Source organism: Canis lupus, chromosome 1, assembly GCF_048164855.1.
Source record: "Canis lupus baileyi chromosome 1, mCanLup2.hap1, whole genome shotgun sequence".
Lineage (NCBI taxonomy): Eukaryota > Metazoa > Chordata > Mammalia > Carnivora > Canidae > Canis > Canis lupus.
Genome location: NC_132838.1, coordinates 49,114,960 through 49,133,129, shown reverse-complemented (window position 1 = coordinate 49,133,129; position 18,170 = coordinate 49,114,960). Strand labels below are relative to the sequence as shown.

At 50.0% G+C, this 18,170-nt stretch overlaps 1 protein-coding gene and 1 long non-coding RNA gene across 4 annotated transcripts in view; one reads left to right on the top strand and one right to left on the bottom strand.

Moving 5' to 3' along the window:
• Positions 1-676: 676 nt before the first annotated feature.
• Positions 677-15,713, bottom strand: LOC140635223 (uncharacterized). Of its 2 annotated transcripts, none has more exons than XR_012032588.1 (3): positions 14,836-15,713; positions 9,381-9,484; positions 677-1,558 (listed from the first exon to the last, which is right to left on the bottom strand). It is a non-coding gene; the product is annotated as an uncharacterized lncRNA (long non-coding RNA). The 2 variants fall into 2 exon arrangements; XR_012032586.1 differs by having other exon boundaries at positions 15,275-15,711.
• Positions 15,677-18,170, top strand: part of EZR (ezrin) — a 51,232-nt gene continuing 48,738 nt past the window's right edge. Inside the window, exons 1-2 of one of the 2 annotated variants that reach the window (XM_072829452.1) lie at positions 15,677-15,815; positions 17,145-17,232. In XM_072829452.1, the coding sequence (XP_072685553.1) occupies positions 17,221-17,232 (12 nt within the window). In that variant the 5' untranslated portion in view covers positions 15,677-15,815; positions 17,145-17,220. Of the gene's footprint in view, positions 15,816-17,024; positions 17,233-18,170 lie in introns of those variants that run through there. The other variant, XM_072829459.1, reaches the window with a different exon arrangement.

The window sequence follows — 18,170 nt, the reverse complement described above, 5'->3', positions numbered from 1 at the left end:
TGAAGGATGGTGGCCTGTATATAGCTCTCATTCCAGGTGTGATGGGTTGAATTGTGTCCCCCAAAAAGACATGTTGAAGTCCTAATCTCTTGCTCCCTGGGTGGCTAAGTTGGTTGAATGTCTGACTTCAGCTCAGGTTATGATCCCAGGGTCCCAGGACCGAGCCCCGCACCAGGCTCCTTGCTCAGCAAGGAGTCTACTTCTCCCTCTCCCTCTGCCTCCCCCTGCTCATGTGTGATTTCTTTCTCTCTCTCAAATAAAAGGATAAAATCTTAAAAAAAAAAAAAAAAAAAATGAAGTCCTAATCCCCAGTACCTCAGAATTTGAGCTTATTTGGAAATAGGGTAATTACAGATATAATTAAGGTAAAATAAGGTCAGTTCGAAGTAGGGTGAACCCTTAATCCAACATAACTGGTGTTCCTATAAGAAGAAAAGAGACACAGAGAGAAAGCAGCCATGTGATGAGCAGGAAGGGCCTGGATGATGTGGCCACAGGCCAAGGAGTGCCCGGGCTTGCCAGAAGCCAGAGAAGGTGAGGAAGGATCTTCTCCAGAGGATTTCCAAGGGAGCCTTGATTTCAGCCTTCCGGCCTCCAGAACTGTGAGATAATAAATTTCTGTTGTTTGAAGCCACCAAGCATGTGATGCTTTGTTATGGCAGTTCCAGGAAACTAATACACCAGGTAAAACGAAGTGTTTTAATAGAGGCATGCAGCAAGTATCACAAGACTTAGTCTGCTGTATAGAAAAGCAGACTGGGAAGGCCTAGAAAGGGGAAGAGAAAAAAGCATGCTGCCTTTGCACTTAGTCTTGAAGGTTAAGTAGGCTTCAGGCAGTGAAGAGGTGGGGCAGACGGGCTGAGGAGCACGCCCAGGCCCTGGAAAGGCAGCAGCCCGGGGCACAGAGGAGCCTCCGGCCAGCCTTGGGCGGGGTAAAGGCCCTGTGTAGGTGCGGCAAGGGCTGCAGAGATTGTCAGGCCGTCTGCCCCCAGCCTTGCCCGGGGGCCCCCTTCAGAAGAGGTCCAAGGTGTCTCTTCTGGGCTCAGGACCCCTCTTGCCCCTAAGCACATTTACTCTGCTGGACACGACAGCAAGCCAGCCCTGGTGCACCCCCTTTTCTGCTTGCTTACATAAGGACCCCGCCCTGCCCTGCTCCCGGTCAACTTGCCCTGCTCAGGCTAGGAGTCAGGTCTTCTGGGCAGGGCCCTCCATTCATTTGCGGGCCCCTCCCTGGGGACTGAGTCCTCCCTCTGACCTCTAGGTCTTGAATCTTCCCTGAGTGTGGTGACTCCTTCCAAGACCTTCCACCTATGATCAGTCCCACGGAGCTGCCTGGCTGTGTCCTCTGCCCAGCTGAGCCAGCCTCTCTGGCCCCACAGCTGGCTTCATTCCAGGTCCCAGTTCTTCCTGCCTTGAGCTGGAGCCCTGAAGGTCTGGGAGCAGGAGTGTGACATGATCCAAGCCATAGCTCTAGCTGCTGTGTCAGTGCTGAACTGAAAAACAGACCACGTGGAAGCTGTGTCTGGCAGGAACGGGGTGCTTGATGAGTATCTGTAGGCTAAATGAACAGATAAAAAAGGCAACAATATGAAGATTATTATGATTATCCAGGACAGAGGTACAGAGCACCTCAAAGTGGTCTTGCCCTGTTTTAGATGCAGATGACAGCAGGACAGCAGGTCATGGGCTGTGTGATGCAGAGGGGAGAGGGTAGGCTTTCCCGTTCAATAGTCTGGCTTCAGTCCTGGAGCTCCTGTGCCTTCTGGCCACCTGCTTTGGAGAAGTGACTTCACCTCCATGCCTCAGCTTCCTCCCCATGGCACTCACCTGTGCACACCCACCTCTCAGAGCGACTAGGGAGACTGAATGTGGGCGCAGGACAGTTAAAGTTCACAGTGGCCTGCACATGGGGAAATGGGTCAGTGGGTGGTGGATCCTCTCAGCCAGACTCTAATTACTTGAAGGAAAAATCAAAGAATTGAGGCATCACTCAGGTTCTTAAAGGTCTGGGACACCTGGAGAGGGGGTTACCTGGCAGGCATGCAGACTCAGAAAATAAAATGAGGGCCAGTCTAGTGCCTTGCAGAGGATTGGCACTTACTAAGATAGTTGGGAAAACACAGACCAATTACACAAATGACCAGATCTGGGTGTGACATGAAAACGAAAAGTACAAGCCCAAAGCCAGCAGGGCTGCCCTGACACATGTTGTAGTGCCAAGACCCAGGGTCAGCACGGACCCTTGGGGCTGGCAGAGGGCTAGTGTGGTCCGAGTGGCTCTAGCTGGGGGAGAAATGGGCTGGAAACCAGGCTGGAAAACAGCAGGGGGAGTCAGGCCAGAAAAGAAGAGGCAGATCTGAGTGGAACTGTCCAGGATAAATCCAGAGGGTGTGGATGGGAAGGAGAAAAGGAGCTGTGGATGATGAAGATGTTTACAAGCAGTCTGACTGTCAAGCCGCCCGGAGTGCCTTCAGGGGTAATCTGAGCTGGGGCCTGGCTGGCAGAGCCTTGGAGTGGAAGCAAGGCTTCTTTTCCTGTTCACTCCCAGAGTCCCCTGGGGTGGAGGGGGCCAGGATGTTCTCCCAGTTATCCGCACAACAGACACGCACCGCCCCAGCCACATGCCTACGTCTCTTAGCAGCAAAGGGACCTTCTCAGATGACACAGCGCACTGTTTTCTGTTGTTCAGAGGTCTGTGCTGCAAAGGTTCGCCACAACTATAATTGAGTAGAAGTGAACTACCACTCTGAATTCTACAACGGAACTTTTGAATTTGTAAAGAACCCATCACATTTAGTGATCAATGTGCATGCTAGAGACAAAAGTTAGGATAAAATACCCAGGTGGAGGGGTGCCTCGCTGACTCAGCCCGTACCCCTTGATCTCGGGGTTGTGAGTTTGAACCCCACATTGGGTGTAGAGATTACTTAAAGAATAAAACAAAATTAAGAAAATATATATCCGGGATGCCCCAGTGGCTCAGTTAAGTGTCCAACTCTTGATTTTGGCTCAGGTCCTGATCTCAGAGTTATGAGACGGAGCCCTGAGTCGGGCTCTATGCCCAGCTGGAGTCGGCTTAAGATTCTCACTCTCCATCTGCCCCTCTCCCTGCTTGCTCTCTTTTTTTCTCTCTCAAATAAATAAATATTTTTTAAAAATCCAAATGGAGTAGCTCAGCCTGTTCTGGACATATCCCAGCAGAGATCTTTATGAGATCCATTTATTTATAATGAGACCTCATAAAGATCCACATTAACAAAGAGGACTACCGGAGAGAAATCTGCCCTATCAGATGTGAAGTTATGCTGATCACAAATCCCCAGAGATGCCAGAACACACAGACCACCTGGCAGTCAGACCCAGTACACATGGGAACTTCAGGCAGGATAGAGGTGATGCCACCATTCAATGGGGAAAGGATGGGCCTTAAAGTGAATAAGCTGGGGAAACTGCCCCTCTGTGTGCAAAAAAATAAGACCATGTCCCTACTTAACTGTCCGTAGGGATGGACCATGTTTCCGAGGCGGGTAGAGACCTACATGTGGAAGGGTGAAACTAAAAAAGTTAATGAAAGAAAATGAAGACAATGTTTTTCCAAAATAAGGAAAGAAAATACTTCTAAAATCAAATGTTAAGGACATAAAACTATCAGGCAAGACATTAATGAATTCAAAAACAAAGAACACCATGAGCAAAATTAGTTTAGCTGATGGCGAATGTATTTGCACGGTCTAAAACTGGCAGGGGATTAATAGCCGGAAAACGTAGGAAACTCTTGCAAATGACAAGGAAACCCCTAAAAAAACAGGCAAAAGAAAGGAATAATTTCCGAATAAGGAAATCCAAAAGGCCAAGGCATAGTGGAACCACTCAAATATGTTAGTAATCAGAGGAATGCAGATTAAAGCAATAATAAGGTATTTTGAAGTTATCATCATGGCACCAAGTAAGTGTGGTCGGATGAAGATGTGAGACCGTCCCACCCATGCCCTGTTGGGGAGTGCATGTGTGAGAGCCATTCTGTCATTCCCTAGTCAATTTATACATATTCAGACTTTTTTTCTAAAGATTTATTAATTAATTAATTTATTTATTTGGAGAAAGCAAGCCGACACGAGTGGGAGGGGCAAAGGGAGAGAGACGATCTCAAGCAGATTCCCCAATGAGTGCAGATTTGCCCTCTCCGGGCTCCATCTCACGACCTGGGCTGAAACCTAGAGTGGAACATTTAACCAACTGAGCCACCCAGGTGTCCCTACATACTTAGACATTTGACTGGGGGGACCACTCATCTTGCTTAACTTTGGACAATCTTGGTTTATGCCTCTTGTCCTGGTATAATTATCAATAGTGCCCCCTTTCATTCTCTACATTGTCCTTGTTCGGGCAGCCTGGCTGGCTCAGCGGTTTGGCACCACCTTCAGCCCAGGGCATGATCCTGGAGACCTGGAATCAAGTCCCACGTCGGGCTCCCTGCATAGAGCCTGCTTCTCCCTCTGCCTGTGTCTCTGTCTCTCACTTTCTCTCTCTCTCTCTCTCTGTGTCTCTCATGAATAAATAAATAAAATCTTTAAAAAATAAAAAATAAATTGTCCTTGTTCAAATCATAAATGACATGACCACTTTCCTAGGACCCAACAATTTCACCGGTGATTGTACATACCAGTGAAACACTCCAGTTCATAGAAATCTGGATGCAATATTTATGGTGTGGGCGTAACTTGAATGTCTAATCCGGGAGACCGGGCAGGTAACATGGTGGATACTCACCAGAAGGATGATGTAAGTGTGAGGAAACCCATAGCAGCACAGGTGGACAATAATAATAATAATAATAATAATAATAATAATAACAAAAACACATCAGAAGGAGATATAAAATCTATATCATTTTTAAAGAAGATTTTATTTTTAAGTAATCTCCATACCCAACATGGAGTCAAGAGTTGCATGCTCTACTGACTGAGCCAGCCAGGTGCCCCAAACTCATATCATTTATATAAACTAAAAGTATGTGTACACAAAACAATATACATTTCGCAGAATATATATATAAACAAAGATATGCACTAAACACATTAGGATGATAAGGGAACAGAAAATAGGAATAAAAAGGGGGTAATTATAACATTAAGAGCTGGATTCAATTCCAATAGGTGGAATCTTCTGTGAAAGATCTCTGAGGTTAAATATTCAGTGAGTCACCCATAGATACATCTTAGCTGCTACTGTTTGCTAAGAACTCTTAGTGCTACCTGGAGTTGAAAGGAAAACATTTCGATTCATCCAAACACATTGATAGAATAAAAACATTGATTGAGTTCTGCCCTGTGTCAGTCACTGAAGTGGATACCAGGAAATAAGGACAAAATGTCTTCAAGGAGCCATAACCAAGTTCCTAACTTAAATTAAAACATTTCCACTAGTGGCACCTAGGTGGCTGAGTTGGTTAAGCATCTGCCTTCAGCTCAGGTCGTGACCCCGGGGTCCTGGGATCCAGCTCTGCATCAGGCTCTCTGCTCAGCAGGGAGTCTGCTTCTCCCTCCACCCCTATCCCCTGCTGTGCACGTGGTTGCTTCTCTCTCTTTCTTTCTCTCTCGCCAGTAAATAAATAAAATCTTTAAAAAAATATTTTGACTAATAAAAAATTCCTTTTGATGTAATTAACCATAAACATAAATATTTGGACCAAGTAAGTCTAGTCTTAAATGCTTTGAGAGTTCGCATAGTACTTAGAATGGAGTCCGATTCACTATTTAGGGGAGACTTGATTCCTCAGTAGTGTTTTATTTTTTTTTTTAATTTTTTTTTATTTATTTATGATAGGCACACAGTGAGAGAGAGAGAGAGACACAGGCAGAGGGAGAAGCAGGCTCCATGCACCGGGAGCCCGACGTGGGATTCGATCCCGGGTCTCCAGGATCGCACCCTGGGCCAAAGGCAGGCGCCAAACCGCTGCGCCACCCAGGGATCCCCCCTGAGTAGTGTTTTAAAACAGGGGAGAAAAACAATAAAACAGGGGAGAGATATAGTGGCTGGAAATGGGTATTCTCGATGGAGAAGAGAGAGGAGCCAGAAGAGGAGGGAACAGGTGTCTTGAGGGCCGTGGGAGACATTGGAGACGATATTGGAGGAGTGGTGGGATGGAAGAGGCCAGACTCTGATATTGCAGGGATCAGAAAGAGATAGATAAGGAGCCCTACTAGCTGAGCATCTTGAAATCTTTAATGAAAAGAGGTTTCATTGTCTCAGGAAATCTTGGGAGAATCCAAGCAGGAAGTTCACGGTGCTGAAACAGCACTTGAGGGTTGACTATGGTTTTCAGCTTGTGTGGAGCAGCCTGGTTTGGGGGGGGCCGGTGGTACCCATTAGTTTGAAGGTGCTCTTCTTTCCCACCCTGGTTTTGAAACAATGGAGAGCATTATTGTAATAAAGCCACTATTGGGAATGCAGCCTAGATCCAAGGGCAGGCAGACATCTTAAAACTGAACCACAGAATCAGATGAGTGTCTGCCCTGCTGGAGGTGGCTCTGTACCACCACATCTACCACAAGTGTGGCCTGAAGGGGCAGAGCAGTCCTCTTTGCAGGCAGGCTATCTCCCAAGAGATAGAGAGACTAAGGGACAGCCAGCACATGACCAAATTCCTCTTCCAAGTGCACCAGTCAGAATGCATCAGGCCTCCTCTACTGAGGCAACCAGGGAGGCAGATGCATTACCCTCATGGAGTTCCCTCAGAGGGGAAGAAGTAGTCTACCTCCCATTTGAAAGTGAGGTCTTCCTCAGTTATGAGATCCTCTCAGTTGCAAGTTCTAGAAGGTTACGGCCAACCCTTGGGATAAAGGGAAGAGGACAGATAAGACCAGAATTCTGAGCTTTGGGACAGTCACAATACCTAGTTTGTCAGCATTACAATCTGTTTGATCCCTATCTGTTAGATAGTGCCCACCCTAAAGTCTACAAAACACGGGATGACAGGTTGACAACCTCAATGAACTCTGCTCTAAGACTTAACATATCTTTTTGATTGTGGTTGGGCTGTTTTGCTTTCTTTTGTAAAAACAATTTCAAAATAAATGCAAGTCTCAGGAGAGGCCTCTCTGAGATACCAGCTTTGTGATAGGTGGGTCCAGGAGGAGAAACATGTTCTAGGATGGTCAGACATCTTTAGAAGAAGAAAGCTGCTTGGAATGGTGGCAGATCTGCACCCAATACCCACATGGTGTGCTAGGTTGATTCTGTGGCCTCTCGGAGCAGGTTTTGTGGCGACAGCGATGACAGATCAGAGGAGCTGGCCAATGACAAAGTGGTGGGACAGTGCCAGTCCAGATGCAAGACAGACTGTTGTGGCAAGGAAATACGCAGAAAACCAGAAGCTCCTCCTTTTTGTTAAGTGGGTATATATAAGAAGAAAGGACAGAGCTGGGGCTGGGCAGACAGCTCAGTCGGCGCCACAGCCATCTACACAGGGAGGGCCTGCCAGGGACAACGTGCACACAAAGGAGGGGACCCCTTCCCTGAACATCCCTTAAGTTATTAGCTGTGACAGACAATCCCCAAAACAGAAAGCATAACCACAAGAACTGTCTTTATGAATGTGCGGAATGGAAAGATTGGGTGGCAAGGCCTGGGGACAGCTTGTTTCCTACCACATCCAGACACACAGAGACCAGCCCCTGCCAGCAACGTCGCCTGCAGGGCAAGAGCATGTCTGCAGTGACAGCACTCTGGAGCTGAGTGGGATCTTACACGGCACCGGGTTGAACCCATATGTTCCACAGATAATAAAGCCAGTCTATGGAGCCCAAGGCAGTGGACATACCCACCCAGCCTACAGACGTGTGTTGTTTGGCTTGCAGAGTGTTTGGAAAAAAATTTTTTAACTAACTGCCAACATTTAAAAATTGGGAAAACTTGTGTTAAAATCAGGATTTCAAGCTTTTCTTGAAAGTTAGACGTGGGATAGGCCCACATTCCAGCTTGCCAACAGCCACAGGCAGAAACTGAGGGGTGGTGGCTAGGTCCTTCAGACCCTCCTGCTCCTCCTGTGAGTCTGGCTGCTTCCCCTTTAGCTGGGATGCCTGCCCTGCTAGCATTTTTGCCCGTGGCATGGTCTGAAATGGTGTGCTGACAATCCCAGATCATGGCAGAGTTGGGACCAGCTCCAGGTCTTACAGTTGTCTTTGGACTCTACTACCCAGCCATCCACGCATTCCTGAATCAAATCGTTGGGGTCAGTTGAGGACCTAGTCCCGGAGGCAGCTTGGAATTGCAGATTGGCCAAATGACAATGCCAAGTTCATGGAAATTCATGGGAAGTCTGGTAAGCCCTGAACAGCCAAAGGCCAAGTTTTATTAAGTGTGAACTTTAGGGGTTTCATCTGTCTTGCTCTCCACTGTAACCCACTGCACGACAAGAAGCAGGATCTCGATAAATATTTCTCGAATGACATACGTGATCCATGTTTCATCCTAAAGCATTGTTCAAGATGTAAAGATGAGTTCATTCTGGACTCAGTCCTTTATTAAAATTTTTTTTTTTAATTTTTATTTATGATAGTCACAGAGAGAGAGAGAGGCAGAGACACAGACAGAGGGAGAAGCAGGCTCCATGCACCGGGAGCCTGACGTGGGATTCGATCCCGGGTCTCCAGGATCGCGCCCTGGGCCAAAGGCAGGCGCCAAACCGCTGCGCCACCCAGGGATCCCTGGACTCAGTCCTTTAGATATTCAGTAAGATCCAGCCAGTTCAGGTAACATTCATCACTTGCCACAAAAATTTGCCCTGTTAGCGAATGGTCTTTTTTTTTTTTTTTTCCAGATTTTTTTTTTTTATTTATTTATTTATTTATTTATTTATTTATTTATTTATTTATTTATTTTAAAGATTTTATTTATTTATTCATGATAGTCACACAGTGAGAGAGACAGAGAGGCAGAGACACAGACAGAGGGAGAAGCAGGCTCCATGCAGGGAGCCCGACGTGGGATTCGATCCCGGGTCTCCAGGATCACGCCCCGGGCCAAAGGCAGGCGCCAAACCGCTGCGCCACCCAGGGATCCCCAGATTTTATTTATTTAAGAGAGAGGGAAACAGAGATAGCGAGAGAGAGCACAGAGACAAAGGCAGGCTCTCAGCCGACTGAGCCCCCCAGGTGCCCCAGCTTTTTTTTAACTTTCATTTTAAGTGCCAAATCTTCAGTGTACATGTCAACTCTCTAGGATCCAGACATTTCAATGCTCAATGAGAGAATGTAGTCACTACAAACACACAGAGCTCTGTGTTTGATTCAGCCCAGTAAGTATTAACTGAGCTCCTATTATGTGCAAAGTTCCATTCCAAGTACTTGAGGTAGTAAGACAGCAGACATTGGCCTTACCTTCAAGGAGCTCACAGTTTGAGTAGACAACATTCCAAGAAGATGCTAAAATCACCTCCATCATGCTGGGCATTTATAGCACATTAACCACTTTGTTAAGCTAGCTTTTGAAAAATTGAAAAGAAAGAAAAAGAATTTCATGATGATGTAAAAATATTTATGGTTTATATATTCTGCAACCAAACACCTGATTACTAATAACTAATTTATTTGGGAGCTAGTCAGTTTTCATATTATGTGGATTTTTTTTCCATATAAAACATTAAACCATGCAGAGAGGAGACAGATCAACTTCAGAGCACGGGCTTCTCCAGGGGAGGGCTCAGTGGGCTTTCCTGCTTTCTTTTTTTTTTTTAAATCTGAAGACAATGTGATAAAATATTATCATGTTAAATCTGGACAGTGGGTACGTAGTTGTATACTGAATTGTTTTCTGAAGATTACACTATTTTATAATTTTTACAAATTATAAAATGACACGCAGAACAGACATAATAAGCCCCTTTCCTGAGAAAACTATCATTATGAACCCAAGGCCTCAGGGCCCCTGAGGAGTGTAGATGGGTCTGTCTCTGAGCTACGTGACCCCAGTTGGCTATACTTGTGTCATTGTCTGTTCTGTGTATTATTTCTGCCTCTTTGCCATCAAGCACTGTGTCTTACGGCTGGGCTGTACCGCTGTCAGAATATCTGCTTGTACCTTGCACCCTGCCTTCTAATCTGCTGTGTCCTGGGGCAAGAGCTAATCAAACTTGTTAGAATCCCCAGTAAAATGGAATTAAAGGAAACACAGATTCTAAATAGATGAAATTTTTTTTAAAAGATTTTATTTATTTATGAGAGATATACAGAGAGAGCAGAGACATCAGAGAGATACACAGAGGGAGAAGCAGGCTCTCTGCAGAGAACCTGATGTGGGATTCAATCCCAGGACCTGGGATCATGACCTGAGCCAAAGACAGAGGCTCAACCACTGAGCCACCCAGGTGCCTCTAAATAGATGAAGTTTTTAAACATTTCTTTCCCCTACCATCATCTGTTTTCTGATGGTGTTTTGGGCACCTGGGATCTAGGTAAGTAATGTGTTTCCATGGTTATCCATCCAGGGCATAGCAGTAAGGTTATTTCTTGGAAAGAAAACTAACCTGACTACACCGGCTTTGGTACCAATCAGCTGTGTTCATTCATTTGTTTATTCAACAAATATGCACTGAACATCTACTAGGTGCCAGGCACTGTTCTAGCTACTGAGGGCATAGTGATGAACAGACAGGAGCTTCAGTCCTTGTAGGGGAGGGTGACAGAAAACAAAGGCCTAAACAAGCAAGACAGAGCAGAGAGTGTGAAGTGCTCTGAACACAGCAAACCAGGTGAAGCAGCAAGAAGGGACCTGGGGATGGCACTTCACGTGAGAAAGTTGAGATGTGCCCTCAAGGAAGGCAGTATTTGGATAAAGGCCAGGCTGGCAGAGATGAGAGAGTGGCATCCCAGGCAGAGAGAGTATCACATGTTAGGTCCCTAAAGCAGGAATGGGGTTGATGCATTCACAGAACAGAAATGCCAGGCAGCTGGAACAAGGTGAGCACAGCACCAGGGAGATGGACCTCAGATGCAGGTGGAGAAGCAGGCAGGAAGGGATCTCACAAGGCCAAGGAAACGGTGTGAATGTCATGCTAAAATCCACTGGCTAGGGTATGACACGATTTGATATATTCTGCAAAGGGTCTGGTACCTCTGCTACACTGGACGCAGAGGGATAGGGATGAAGCGGGGTCAAGGGACAAAGAGGAATTCCGGCTGGCTTCTAGGTTTGGGACCAAGCAACAGAGTTTGGCTGCTCCTGCTGTTTGCTGAGAAGGGGAAGGTTGGGAGAAGGGCAGTTTTCGACAAATCAAGAGTCCTGGAGATATCCAAGTATAAAGTTGTTGCTCAGGGGAGAGGTCAGGGCTGGAAATGTTATGTAAGCCTTGGGATCAGCTGACACGACCTAGGAAGTGACTGCGCACAGGTAAGCGCCCAAGAATGGGCTCTGGGCTAAGCCTGAGGTAGGAGGTTGGGGAGACGGCACTGGAGAGGACAGAGGGGAAAAACAAACCCTAACAACAGAATGCTCCCGGGGACTGATTCACGCGTGGAAGGCTGCTTAGGAGGAGAAGATGAGGCATAGAAGTTTGGCTCCAGGATTTAGCAAGTTGAAAGTCACTGGCATCCTGACAAGAAAAGTCTGGGTGCAGGAGTGCAGACAATTAATTTAATTTCTGTGGAGCTGCTTCCTCTGTGAAATGTGGATGATGGAAGAGATGATATTTGAGGTCTTGTCCGTTACATACTGTACAATTTTTAAACCGGATTTTTTTTTTAGATCCTCATAAAATGGGGCGTCTGGGTGCCTCAGTTGGCTAAGCATCTGCCTTGGGCTCAGGTCATGATCCCAGGGGCCTGGGATTGAGCCCCCACATTGGGCTCCCTTCTCAGCAGGGAGTCTACCTCTCCCTCTGCCCCTCCTCCTGCTTGTGCTTTCTCTTTCTCAAATAAATAAGATCTTTAAAAAAACAAAAACAAAAACAAAAAAAGAGCATCTGCCTTCAGTTTAGGTCATAATCTCAGCCAAGGTCCTGGGATTAAGCTCCAAATTGCAGGCTCCCTGCTCAGCGGAGAGTCTGCTTCTCCCTCTCTGTCCCCCCTCATGCTCTCTCTCTCCGACAAATAAGTAAAATCTTTTTTAAAAATCTCAAAATGGTCAGAGATAAGAAAAATTATAAAAGAAGCTATGCTTTTAGAGAGTTTATTAGTCAAAAAGTTGTGTGGTCACTAATACTCTCCTACATAAAACTTGTAGGGTTATTTATGTAAATTTTTAAATAAGCCAAGGAAACTTTCAAATAGAACACCGAGTGGCCAGATTTCTCAGTGGACCCAACTGATGGAAGCTGTGCCATCAAGATAGTACCAAGAGACTCCTAGTATATTGCCCTGTGAAGACCCTTAAACATTATTTCTAGACATAAGGCAGCAGCCACCTGTCAGACCGTCGGGGTTCTTACTCAAACTTTGCTCCTGAATTTTCACACAAGGTTACTGAGTCCTGAAAAATAACCTCAATCGTTGTTTGGCCAAGGGTACCCTACGTATTTCCCTATTGCCTATTGACCGCTCTGATGAAGTGAAAGGAGCTAGAGATGGTCATACTATTTGTGAACTTTTTTTTTTTTTTTGGTTGAGATAACCTGGCACCAGTGTGGAGACTGGCTCGGGGGTGATCTCATAGGAAAGCTGCCCTCGGCTAGATCAGGGAATGGTATCTAAGACTGTTGGCTCCGGGTTTTCTTACTTCCTCCCATGATATTGATTAATAAACGTGAACAAAAACCATGGCTTAGAAAAGACAGAGGTATAATTTCACAGAAGAATTGTGAAGAGAGAGACAATAAATAATATTGTCAGGATCCTGATACATCTTAATTCAGCTGTTCTGAAATTTTGGTATGCATCAGATTCACCTGGGGGCTTGCTAAAACCATAGAGCCCAGGGTTTACCTGAGCCTTACTGGCTTGTGATTCCTGGAGGGGGCTCCTTGAATGATTCCGAGGCAACTGAAGCTTCAGGGCCACTGTCCTAAGCACTTCTCTCTCTCTCTCTCTCTCTCTCTTTTTAATATTATTTATTTATTCATGAGAGACAGAGAGAAGCAGAGACATTGGTAGAGGGAGAAGCAAGCTCCCTGCGGGGAGCCCGAAGTGGGACTCATCCCAGCCACCTGGGGATCATAACCTGAGCCAAAGGCAGATGCTCAATCACTGAGCCACCCAGGTGCCCCTGTCCTAAGCAATTCTCATAGATGCCTTGGAATTGGTTCTTCTGTGTGTGTTGGGGAGGGCGGGGGCAGGGAAGGAGTTTAGGTCCCAATGTCAGATGAAAATAAATTACCCCTGGTAAATCCTCTTAAAACACTCATAAGATACAGCAGGAATGTTTTTGCAGAGGAAGAAAACCCTGTAGAGCAGCACGTAAGGATAATGCTTACAGTAAGACACATGAGGAATGCGTATGCAAACTATATCTTTATACTATTCTAACTTACAGGAGAAAAGTATGCCTAGAAGTCAAAATGCTCAAAAAAAAAAAAAAAAGCAAAATTAAATGCTCCATTTTATGACTTAGTGACACAAAAACACCATGAAATATATATTATTAAGTCCATTCTACGGATGAAGAAGTGGGAGCTCAGTCACTTTAAAGAGATTTGCCCGAAATGATTGGCATGTCAGTAATGGAACCAAGATTCAGACTTAGTTCTGTTTGCTCTTTTCATTAAACTTTTTGAGATAACTGTAGATTCACATGTTGTAAGAATGCAATCTTTTCATTTTGATCACACTGCCAGAGGCCAGTTCTTTTTTTTTTTAAAGACTTTGAGATAGAGAGTGAGCGTGCACAAGTCGGAGGTGGGGAAGGGGCAGAGGGAGAAGCAGGCTCTCCACTGAGCAGGGAGCTCAATGTGGGACTCAATCTCAGGACCCCGGGATTATGAACTGAGCAGACTCTTAACCCACTAAACCACCCAGATGCCCCAAGGGCCAGTTCATTTTTAAGCATTCCCCTGAAGGGTAAAGTTCAGAAATGCTTCAGAAGGTCTTGGGCCACTGCTCTTTTAAACATCTAATTTAAAAGACAATATGCTAGGGGCAGCTGGGTGGCTCAGTGGTTGAGCATCTGCCTTTGGCTCTGGGCATGATCCCGGGGTCCTGGGATGGAGTCCCATATCAGGCTCCCCGCGGGAAGCCTGTCTCTGCCTATGTCTCTGCTTATCTCTCTGTGTCTCTCATAAATAAAAAAATAAAATCTTTAAAAGAATAAATGAAAAAAAACCTATGTGCTATAAACTGGGTAAAAAAAAACAAAACACAAAAAACAATAGATCAGAAGCACAGTGTCAGGAGAGTTGGAACCAAAAATGGCTCCCAAGGCTCCAGGCAGTGATAAGGAGGGAGAGAGGGTGTGCGAGGAGGACATGTCCAATCGGAACCATTGTCACGGTAGGTTATTTAATATCTTTTCATAGTTTTTTCCTACTGCACTTACCCTTCCATCTCCATTTTAATATTAAAGTCTCTCAGAATAAACGCACTTGTCAGAATACAGGACAAAGGCCTCGGGCCTCACCGGGGCCTCTGCCCTGCTGTGGACCTGCAGCTGAGAGAGGGTCACAGGTGCCTACTGACAAGGGTTACCCCATCAGTGGTCTGTCCCTGTGGCAGGTTAGGCATTAGGAGGAAGCCCTCACTGTGTTAGGTACTTAGCATGCATGATCTCATTTAATCCCTAAAGCCCACAGAGTATCTCCATTCTACACAGCAGGAAACGGAGTCTTATTTGGTGCTTTGCCAAAGTGACCGGCTACTCTTTGTACCAGGGCAGATTTAAGCCCTGTTCTAGGCATCTTACATATATTACCTCTAATCCCCATAAGGACTCCATGAAAAGGGTGCCATAATTATGCCATTTTGCAGATGCGAAAGCACTAACTTATTTAAATAACTCTCTCAGCCCAAGAAGTTAGTGGTGAGCCCAGGAAGGGAATCCAGGAGAGGCTCTGGTCTCAAGCCTGAGCCGGCATCACAACCACCTGGACGCAGGAAGGCGCAGACTGCTGGGCCCCAGCCCCAGTTTCGGACTCCGGGGGCGGCCCCTGTGAATTTCCGCTTCTGCAGGTTCACAGGTGAGGTCGGAGCTGCTGGTCTGAGGACACAGCCCTAGAGTCCGCTGCCTTAGTCACTGTGCAACAAATCCCAGGGGCCACCGAAGTACACGTGTTTTTAAAAGTTCCTCTTGGGAAGCGTGTGCAAAAATTATTGAAAATGATTCCCAGAATCTCTGCCCGCGGAGATTTTACCATAGTCCGCGGTGAGTCAAGTCAGACGAGACCGCACCGTGTCCCCGACGCCGAGCGCTCGGCCGCGGGGCGCCGTCTCCGCCGAACCCGAAGGCAGGGGCGCGGCCCACGTGCGCCCCGACGCAGCGGCCCCGCCCGCGCCCCCAGCGGCCTGCCCGGGCACCCCACCGCGGCCGCCCGCGCGCCCAGCTTTTTTGACGTTATTTTGGTGTCCCTTGGCCCTCCGTGGAGCGAACGGTCTCACGCCTTAGGCGTCTGCAGCCAGAGACACCGCAGTGGGGTCAGACTCGGCCACGCTCTCGGCGAGCGGGCGCGCCCACCCGGGTCCCCGCCGCCCTGGGGGAAGCCGGCGGCGAGGGGCGCCCCGGGGCCGGACCGCAGCCATGTTGCGCGCCGGGAGCGCCTGGCGGGGCGGGCGGGGCGGTTAGGGGCGCGGCCCCGGGACCCCGCCCCGCCGAGGACTCTCGGGAGCTCGCGCGGCGGGCGCACAGCGCGGACACACCGGCAGCGGGGAGCGCGCGGTCCTCTGCAGGCGCCGCGGGTGAGCGGGCGCGTGGCCCGGGCGGGGGGCGGCGGGCGGCGGGCGGCGGGGTTCGCGCCCCGAGGGGGGCAGGTGTGGCGCGGCCGGCCGGGGGGGTGCGCGGGCCCGGAGCCGGTGGTCCTGGGAAGAGCCGCGCTCGCCCCGCCGCCTCCGGGCTCGGGGTCCCCTCGGCTCTGTCTCCGGGCGCAAGCAAGCGGCAGGTGGAGCTGAGCCTGCAGGTGTGGCCGCCCCCGCCGCTCCGGCCCGTCCGCCGTCGGCTCCGTCCCCCAAGTGCCCGCCGAGCCCGGGCCGCGTGGGCGCGCGTCCTGCCCGGCCCCTCCCGCCGCGCCCGGCCCGCGGCCCTCCGGCCCCTCCGGGGCGGGGACCATTTTTAAAAAGTGTTTCTCAAAGGCTTGACGGTTGCGGTTTCAGCCGTGGGGCAAACGGTTGCTTCACAAAGTGAAACTTGGTGTCTGCTGGGCTCGGGGCTGGCTTCCTGGAAGTCCGGGGAGCACCTCGGAGGACGCCCCGCCCGCTTGCGCGTCCCCGAGTGGGGCCCCCTCCGCCGGGCCCCCTCCCCACTAGGTCCCCACCCCCCGGCCCCCTCCCCACTAGGTCCCCTCCACCCGGGCCACCTCCCTCGGGGTCTCCTCCCCACTAAGTCCCCACCCCCGGGCTCCCTCCCCACTAGGTCCCCACCCCCCCGGGCCCCCACCCCCCGAGGTCCCCTCCCCACTAGGTCCCCTGCCCCGGGGCCCCTCCGCCGGGGCCTCCTCCCCACTAGGTCCCCTCCTCCGGGCCCCCTCCCCACTAGGTCCCCACCCCCGGGCCCCCTCCCCACTAGGTCCTCACCCCCCGGGCCCCCTCCCCACTAGGTCCCCTCCACCCGGGCCCCTTCCCCACTAGGTCCCCTCCACCCGGGCCCCCTCCCCACTAGGTCCCCACCCCCCCGGGCCCCCACCCCCCGAGGTCCCCTCCCCACTAGGTCCCCTGCCCCGGGGCCCCCTCCCCACTAGGTCCCCTCCACCCGGGCCCCCTCCCCTCTGGGTCCCCACCCCCCCGGGCCCCCTCCCCTCTAGGTCCCCACCCCACCCACGCCCCCTGCGCGGGCCTCCTCCCCACCAAGTCCCCACCGCGCCGGGCCCCCTCCCCCTTCCCCCGGTCCCCTCCCGGCCGTCCGCGCTCCCGCCCCCTCCCCCGCGGGGCCCGCCCGGCCCGCCGTAATTGCAGGTTGGGCGGTGACTCAGGCGGGCGCCCGCCCGGCCGGTTCTTAAGCGGCAGCGCGGGGCGGGCGCGGAGAGTCGGGCGAGGCGGCGGCTGCGCGCGCTGAAGGGCGTCCGTCTGCTGCAGGTCCCGGGAGCGGTCTCAGCTGCTGCGGCCGAGTCGAGTTTCCAGCGGAGTGAGGAAAGCCCGCGAGGAACCCAAGATGCCGAAGCCAGTAAGCGGCCGGGACCCCGGGGCGGGGGCGGGCTTCGTGGGTCGGGGAGGGAGCTCGCGGGGGCCGCGCGCCCTGCGGTCCTTCTGTTCGGGAGCCCCCCCCCCCCCCCGCCCCAGGAGTTTATGCTCTTTTGTAAAAGAAAGTTCGGCCTGCTTGAAAACTCTATTCTAACGTCGCTCGGAAGTTTCTCAATAAGAAGTTGTCCAGGTGACGGAGGGGCCGCTGGCTTCCGACGACGCCCGTCGGCTCGAGTCCTTGGGTGGGTCGGGACCGGACCCGCCCACGCCCTGCTCTGGGGCCTGAGCGGCCGGGCTCGGGCTCCGTCTTTCTGGCGGCAGCTGCCTGCCAGCCGCGCTCCGCGCCCCCGGGGGTGCTGGTGGCTGCAGGATCCCTGTCCCTGACAGAGGTTGGGTAGTGACCTGAGTCGCCGATGAAGGAGGGCGGCCCTGCTCTCCGGTCGTGCGCCCCGGGCCGCCTCGTAAACGTCCGCACCCCGGTCCCCTGAATCTGATTGTGTTGCTCCCAGGGTTAGATCCCCGCCCAGGCTGGGGGGGGAGGGGGGACGTTCATTTAGTGGGGGGAGCAACGCAGGTTCTTTGTGACCAGCATTTCTTGGAAAGCTGTCTGTATCTACCTGCTTTAACACAGGGGAACTGTGGCTAGATGTTGGGGAGAGGATTTGACATTTTTTTAAAGGTTTTGACTCAGGATGGAGAAGATACGTGCATTCATTACAAATTGCACTTAAAGATATAGAATTCTAGTTTTTCAAACGAGTTCGTTCTGTAGTCCATGCTAATGCATTTTCCAGCAGCAAGTCGTAGAGTCTCTAAAAGGAGTTCTTTATTAATCAAGGGTTTACTGTTAGATTAAATAAATTACTATGTTAATATGCTATCAGCTTCAGAAACCAATATAGTTTTTGTCTAGATTACATA